This window comes from Acipenser ruthenus, chromosome 5, assembly GCF_902713425.1.
Source record: "Acipenser ruthenus chromosome 5, fAciRut3.2 maternal haplotype, whole genome shotgun sequence".
NCBI classification, from domain to species: Eukaryota; Metazoa; Chordata; class Actinopteri; order Acipenseriformes; family Acipenseridae; genus Acipenser; species Acipenser ruthenus.
This window is the reverse complement of record NC_081193.1, coordinates 86,619,784-86,627,765: the sequence shown is the minus strand read 5'-3', so window position 1 is coordinate 86,627,765 and position 7,982 is coordinate 86,619,784. Positions and strand designations below refer to the sequence as shown.

The 7,982-nt window shown below is 40.8% G+C and overlaps 1 protein-coding gene across 2 annotated transcripts in view; it reads left to right on the top strand.

Annotated features, from left to right (window-relative positions):
* The first annotated feature begins 297 nt into the window (after nucleotides 1-297).
* The window catches only part of LOC117402912 (rho-related GTP-binding protein RhoQ), a 19,431-nt gene continuing 11,746 nt past the window's right edge, over nucleotides 298-7,982 (top strand). The window contains exons 1-2 of one of the 2 annotated variants that reach the window (XM_059024707.1): nucleotides 298-856; nucleotides 1,298-1,356. In XM_059024707.1, the coding sequence (XP_058880690.1) occupies nucleotides 715-856; nucleotides 1,298-1,356 (201 nt within the window). In that variant the 5' untranslated portion in view covers nucleotides 298-714. The remainder of the gene's footprint in view (nucleotides 857-1,297; nucleotides 1,357-7,982) is intronic. The other variant, XM_034004546.3, reaches the window with a different exon arrangement.

The window sequence follows — 7,982 nt, the reverse complement described above, 5'->3', positions numbered from 1 at the left end:
TTGAAGGAGATACTGTATTCGATAACTCTCAAAACTTTTTTTTTTTTTGGAAAGGAGACACTGGAACTACCGTACTGACTTACTAATCCCAGGGTAGTGTTTCTTTAAAGTGCTGAAAGAATAGGGGAATTGGTCCAAACGCAAAACTGAACCGAAATCGTATACGTTTAATTAATTTTCCCGTACATTTGAGCGAGTGCCTTAGCTTGGAATCGACGCTCCTCCTCCGTCACAAGCTCGTTTGAGTTGGCACTGGGGCTTGTGGAACTGAGACTGATGTTCGGAGGGGGAGGGGGTGCGGGGAGGGAGAGTGAGTAAGTTAACTGTAACAATTGCGTAGCACTGGAATAATACCGTTACCTGAGGCGGGGGGGCTTTTATTTGCGTCGGTGCTGTTGAACGACAGGTGATGGACTGCCGATTGGAACTTTTTTTACAGTCAGTCTTTGTTTAACACACACACACACACATCGGTGCACACGCTGCATTTAGTTTCTCGTCTGTGTGCACTGTCTGTACTGTATTTATGCTCGGGAAAAGGAAGCAAAGCGGCTTCACTGCCAAATTTGGTAACTAGACAGCAGACCTGCCAGTTGCAGTTATTTTGGAAGGGAGCGCAGGCAGAGCGGTCTGGTGGTGTTGATGAGCCGCGGGGGGGAGGATATCGTCTACTTGGTGAAAGTGAGCGGTTAAAATGTTGATTTTGTGCAAATTATGGCAAATGGAACAGGCACAATAATGCTGAAGTGTGTGGTTGTCGGAGACGGCGCTGTGGGCAAAACTTGCCTGCTAATGAGCTATGCGAACGACGCCTTTCCCGAGGAGTACGTACCCACCGTGTTCGATCATTATGCAGGTAAGTAACAAACAGTGCGTTTTATTTAAGAAGCAAAACAAAAACAGTGCACTGCTTCATACATATAGTAACGTTGAAACGTATCCAATTATACAAATTGGATATAAATGTCATCCAATTAGTGTGGAATGTACAAGTATGGGTTGTGAGTCTTGAAATATTATTGATGAAGAAAATTAATATCTGCTTTAATATTTATACCCATTATTACAAAAACACGTTAATTGCGTTAATTATTAAGATAAATCCATATAAAATAGGCGTATTTATATGAAAACATTGTTTGTTTCATCATGTCAAAATAAAAAAAAAAGTTTGTGAGTAAAAAGTTTTCACCAGTTTAGTTTCCAGACCTCTGGGATTTCGTAGCCGTCTTTGTTTGAAATTAACTTGACTCTGGTGATGGCTGTTTAAGTAATCCTTACTGTTCCTGTTTTGCAGTCAGTGTCACAGTTGGAGGAAAGCAGTATCTTTTAGGACTTTATGACACAGCGGGACAGGTACGTCATCGAGTTCTAATTGTCAAGATAATTCCATTCTGTTTTTCTGTACCATGCGAAAGAATAATGAATCCATTTGTAACACTAAAATGTGACAGCAAAATCATATTGGATACCAGTGGAATGTATACACAATGGCTGTTGTAGTGGAATTCAGGTTCATTTTTTGGCCGTTGTTGTGAAGTTTTACCAAGGCTTCTATTATCAGCCTTCAATGTGTTCTGTTTTCATTCATGGATGATTTAGTCCTGAGAGTTTCAGAAGTCTTTGTACAGTGTAATGTAAAGCTGCTTGGAACTCGAGTATATGTTGTTCTACAATGTAACCTTTTAAATGAAATGAATGGATTGCAACCGCAACTGCACTTCTGTCCATCTGAAACTGCTCTCTTTACAATCACCTGACTGTGATGAGTGGAATACCAGGTTCTGAGGTCGCCTGTCACTTTTCAATTTGAGTAGTCCACCGTTTTGTGCTACAGTACCCCAATCCCAGAGCAATGTTGGTATCATAGTCACACTTGCAATGCATACATGCATCTCCTGTTCTGGTACTTACAGTAAGTGCAGGAGTGTGTTTCTGAATGTGTTGCTATTCTCATACTGAAAACTCAAAAAGCAATCTCAGTTTTATTTTAGCTCCAAGAGTGCAGTGCAAACTGCAAACCCTCCCCATAACCAGCCCCAGCCCCAGCCCCAACCACACCCCCAGAACCAGCCCCAGCCTCAACCACACCCCCACCCCCAGCCACAACCACACCCCCAGAACCAGCCTCAACCACACCCCCACCCCCAGCCACAACCACACCCCCACCCCCAGCCACAACCACACCCCCAGAACCAGCCCCAGCCTCAACCACACCCCCAGCCACAACCACACCCCCACCCCCAGCCACAACCACACCCCCAGAACCAGCCCCAGCCTCAACCACACCCCCAGCCACAACCACACCCCCTCCCCCAGCCACACCTCAGTGCAATGTTCCCACTGTTTGCGTCTCTTGCTGTAAAAACTGAGATGTATGCTTCATAACAAATATTTGCCATTTTCCTGTTTATATCTGATTTATGTGAGTTTACATTTTGTTACTGCTGAGTTGAGATTTCCTAAAGACCAGAACATGCTATACAGTATTGTACCACAGCTAAATAATGTCCAGCTTGTTTTCGTTGTCAAAATATGGTCGAACCATGACCGACCGTGAATTTATAAAGGTCAACAGAAGTGGGTTTAAAGTCTGATGTGAAATCTGATGAGCTCATACTAAAGCCTGGAATGGCTTAACCAGCTATGCAATGAAGGGTGGAGATAAGACAAGCCAAAAAACAGCAGCAACATTATACCATTCTTAAAATGTTAAATATACCCTGTCGATTGATAAAGAAGAGGAAGAGAGCAGGGGTTTTGCTTTCATTTGTGTTGGCATTGAGAAGCAGTAAGAGAGACATGAATAAAGAGCGACGCTGAATCTGTCTCGGTAATACAAAGCTTGCATGGTCAGCACTGTATACGCAGTTACACTGATTTAAACCCATCAAACAGTAAAGCCTCAAGCTCTTGAACTGTCCAGAACTGTGGTAGAGAATGTGGGTGGCGTTGCAGCACATTCTGAAAGTGCATTTTTGCAAGGTTCGATGCATACCCTCAGTCTGAAATTCAGAACACGCATCCTCACTTTGTACATTCAGCGCAAGGCCACTGAGATAGACTGGTAGCGATCAATTTACACATTACTAACAGATGATTGGCCAATGCAATTTCTGTCTGTCAAAAGGAAACAAGCCTAACCTGCATAAAGCTCAGTTCACAGTGATGGAATTGTTCACTGCAGCCAAGTAGAAGGCTGCAATATTATTTGTTTTATGATGTATAATAAACTTTAATACTGATGGCAGGAGAAATACAGGACTTTTTAAGCAGTTACTACATGGATCTGAATATGCAAATTCATACACGTAACTAGAAGGGTGTATGACTAACATGACGAGTCACCCCAATCTGCGCTCCCAAACGATATGCTCTAAGATCTATGAATAGCCAAGCTGTGGGTTTTTTGGGGAACACTTTTATTAAAACAAACTGCAGTTGTGTGTGTGTGTGTTCATCTCCCCGCCATTATGAGGGGGTACATTTTCGAATCAATCCAACAATCTGTTTGAAAGTTAGAAGAGCTTTATCAGAAACTAACATCCAGTCGTCCGTGCAAGAAAACATTAAAGCAGTCTGTGAGTGGCAAGCCTGCACACATTCATCTGCAACAGCAGTGAGTCAGCAGCAATCTGCAGATTTCTCATGAACTGGAGTTCAAGGAAATATTGTTGGTTCTGCTTTGTTTTAATGGCTGCTTTTCACAAATGTTAACAAATTATTTTTTTATTTGTATTTATAAACTGACAAAGTTCTGTTGTCTTGAAAATGTGTTGGCAGAAAGTGTGTGTGTGTGAGTGAAGAAGTAACTCACATTAACTACAGTACAGAAACTGTTAAATACAGTCATTACATCACATACATGAGCATTCGGTGTGATGGGAATTCCTTTAGGTATTTAATGGAGGTTTGCATTTAGTTCCGCCAGGCTCTTTTGATGTTACTCCTATCAAATTATCTTGGAAGTCATTTTACATTTTTAGCTGTTATTTCTAGCCTTGTTTATGCTCCGTCATTATTGAGGGTGTCATGCATGGGGGATGGGATGCTGCAGATGTTTTAAACAGCTTTACTTTTTCAAATATTGGAACGCGTGATATTAACAAACAATGGCACTGTCGCAGACATCTTGAACTTTCTTGGCTTCTCTGTGTCTGCTGAGGGAGAGGAGTAGGGGGAGGTTCAGCCTTCTAAGGGATGTGCTGGTTACATGTTTTTAAGTGCATTTGCCAGTGGCAAGGAAGTGCTGTATTCGTTCATATATTTACCCATTCCCCCCCCTCAGATTGCACTGCAGTGTTCATACAGTAAGTGGGGCTGTGCAGACTGAGGAAGGGATCAGGGGGCTGTTGTGCTGTGCAGTAATGCCTTATGACACATTTAATTTAGTTCGCTCAAATAAGCCTGTAATCACACTCCCTGGAATTGCACCAGTTTTAGTTCTTTCATTTGCATGTTGCGTGTCTCTTAGGCTCGGATATTGAACTGCAATGAAAGGGTATTTTCAACCCATTAATAAAGGGGTAGTCCAGCCAGGGAGCATGGGGTTTGTATTTGCAGCAAGCTGTCTATGCTTGAGAGAGAGGGCTCACAATGGAATGTGGAGCTGTTTTGCTACAGGCATTTCAAGCCATCTCGGAGTCTATTTTAAGTTTATTTCAAATGCTTTTAAAATGGTTTTTGGGAACCACTGTCTTAGATTCCAGTTAAGTCATTTCACATCCTTGTTTGAGTTAACCCTTTATGTCATGCATGTCAGCATTTCCTCACTGACTCTCTGTATGATAATAGAGATTTCATTTTCTTAATTTTTACTGTCCACCTTTTCGTTGTGTTTGCAGTGATTCGGTGGTTTTTATGCAATTAAATACATGGTATAGTACTCCAATACAATTCTTTGTATCTGTGTCTGTGTTAAGGGGATTCCACTTGAGTTCTGGAGCTACTCTTCAGTTCTAGTTGCCTTTCATAGATATATGTACTAGAGTTTCCCAATCCTGGTCGTGGGGACACCTGTGTCTGCTGGTTTTCATTCCAACTGAACTCTCAATTACTTAACTAGACTAAACAATAATTTGCTTACTTAGGCCTTTGTAATTGTTTTCAGCTCGTAAACAGTTGCAGAGTTCAAGTTACCTATAAAATGTTATAGCTAACTTGAAATCTGTAACTGTTTAAGAGCTGAAAACAAGTACAAATTAAGCAAATTATCTGTTCAATTAAGCGTTACATTAAGTAATTAAGAGCTCAGTTGAAATGAAATCCAGGAGACACAAGGGGTCCTCAGGACCAGGACTGGGAAACCCTGTACCAGATCAGCCAAAGTGTCTTTGCAGAAGTAAAAGACAGCGCCATCTAGTGATCTGACACTTTGGATCAAATTTGCTTTCTTGAAAATCCACTGTTGTGCACTAGATAGCGCTGCCTCTTATTAATAGAAAGACACTTTGGCTAATCTGGTCGAAGCTTTGGCAAGCAATTAGAATTGAAGAGTAACTCGAGAATGTAAAAAACACCTTACTGAAAGCCCTGTTTGAGTCACTGCAGTCATAAGATCCCCTCCGAATGAGTGCTAACATCATAAACAGAAAAAAATAAGAAAAGAACATTTTATTTGAAGTGACTTACTCTTTAAGGCTGAAGCAAACTGTTTGCAGTAGACCATGAAGCTGTTCTAATCAGTACATCCTCCAGTGCTGATTAGAACAATGATGTCCGTGTCTTTTACTCCTCTTAACTCTGCTTCCAGAGTCTGGCTCCTTGTAATCTGCTGTAAATCCTATTCAAATTATACAAACACAAAGCAACATGTTTTATTGTACAGCTAAACCTAGGGAAGCAGGGAAGTATGTACTCTGCAGTAAACAGGACCTGGGGGTTTGGCTGCACACTGAAACGGGCTGAGTAATGGGGACGATGGTGAGAGGCAGCTGACCTGTAACTTCAAACACGATCATAACACTAAAACTTTCTCAAAGACAAGCTTCTTAAAATGTTGTTTACTATTCCTGAAGATTGAGGTCTGTATATGGGCCAGAAAAGACTTTAGCTTGTGGCAAGTGGCATAAAAGTAAAACAAGCTATTCCACTGTATTTAATGTACTATTTCATGTATTATGCTACTCTCCTGTATTATGCACTTTCCACTGTATTTAATGTATTATGCATTTTTCTTTTCTGTATATCATGCCCACTCGGGCATGTGAAATATACTTTGACCAACCGAAATTTTAACATGCCCACGGACATGTCGGGAAATATAATATTCGAACACTGGAGAGGTATGACAGAGCGTATTAAAAACGCACAGCAAACTATGGTAAATAAAGGAAAAGTGTTGGAATACTGCAGAAATGCTGTGGTACATTTTTCCAAGGGCTTTAGGACAGCACAGTCATGCAGGGCAGTTGAAAGTGAAAGCCCTTGTGATGCCCTCTCTCTGTGGTGGCCCCGTGCCTCTCCTCTGCAGAGCGCTCGTCCCTCTTACGGCTCGTCTGATGCTGCTGCTGTGCTCGATTCCTCCAGGAACACGGTTTAGTGGAAATCTATTTTAGGTTTGCCGGGTAGAAAGCAGATGGTTCTGATTGAGCCCCGGCTAGCAGGATTATAGCTACAAGCATGAAGGCAACATGTGCTCAGTTATTCTGCGCTCACAAACCTTACATTTTACTCCAGTCTAGTGTTGTTTGTGCCTCCATTGTAAGTTTGTGTTGCAGTTCTCTGGCTGCTCCCTCAGTTTATATCGCAGTGCCTGGGCTATTAACTGAAAGAAGACGGATAAAGTGTGACTCACAAGGTCATGTTTTAAACTAGTACAAAGTTTAACCCTATTCAGTCTTAAGGGGGGAAAAAATGTACATCTGCAAGAACTAACTTAGTCGGAGGTGGGTGTGTCTGTGCTAACATTACAAAATTGGGTTTTATAACTTGCAAAAAAGTTATGTAATTAAAATATAATTATCTATGAACAATTTACTATTAAATTCAAATGAAGTGAACATCAGTTCACACTTAACCCTAACACTGTCTTGATCAGGACACTTTAAAATGCCTACCAGTATGTGTAAGTGTTGACTGTACCCCAAATCCATGCCTTATTCACATGAAAACAATATTGTTAGAAAATATGTGAAATCATACATAGCTATATGTTAATATAGCTTATTTTAAAGTGCTACACAGTTTTTTGGGGGGGATTAAAAAAACAAAAACAGAGTCCTTAATAAAACATTCTTCAAAACAGGGCTGAAGTTATGTGAAAAGGGACCATTGTTTTTAAAGTTACCATGGAGATGTGGGGTATACAGTATAACACCCTGTTTAGATCTGGTTAAAATCTCCTTGAACAGCAAAAGCCAGGGTTTAGGCTGGCAGAGTAAAGTTGGCAGAGAAATGTGAAGCATGTGCTAAAGTGCGTTGATGGATTGCTCTGAAATGCATGATTAGTGTTTCATTAATGAGGCTGCATTAATCTGCCAAGCTTTTCTTATCTGTCCGGGTCTCTGGGCACAAAGAGCTCTCATTCAGAAAGGAAAAGGTGACTTTTAAACTCATTAAGACCTCAAGTCTTTTTGGATTTAAAAAGTAAATTAATTATCTATGTATTCCATGCACATTTGGTCTATTTTTTCTTAACCTACAGCATCAGAATTCTGTCTCATGAGACAAAAATAAAATGGTAATATGCTTTTAATATTGCAAGGGCAATGGCAGTGCAAGGTGTGAGAGATAAATCTAGCTATAGTGTTTCTGTCAGCATGCTTTCATGTGTACCGTAAGAAGGTAATCAAAAATGTATCAAATCTTTACTTGGTACAGCAGCTCATGCATGCGTGAAGTAAAATCATACCAGAGGCCACATACAAATCCAGTAACCTAACTGGCTAAACATATCCTTCTATTTGTAGAAAATGTGGTGATCATGTACACCAAATGGACCAGCAAGTGGAGAATAATTAGGAATAAGTGGAAGTTTCAAT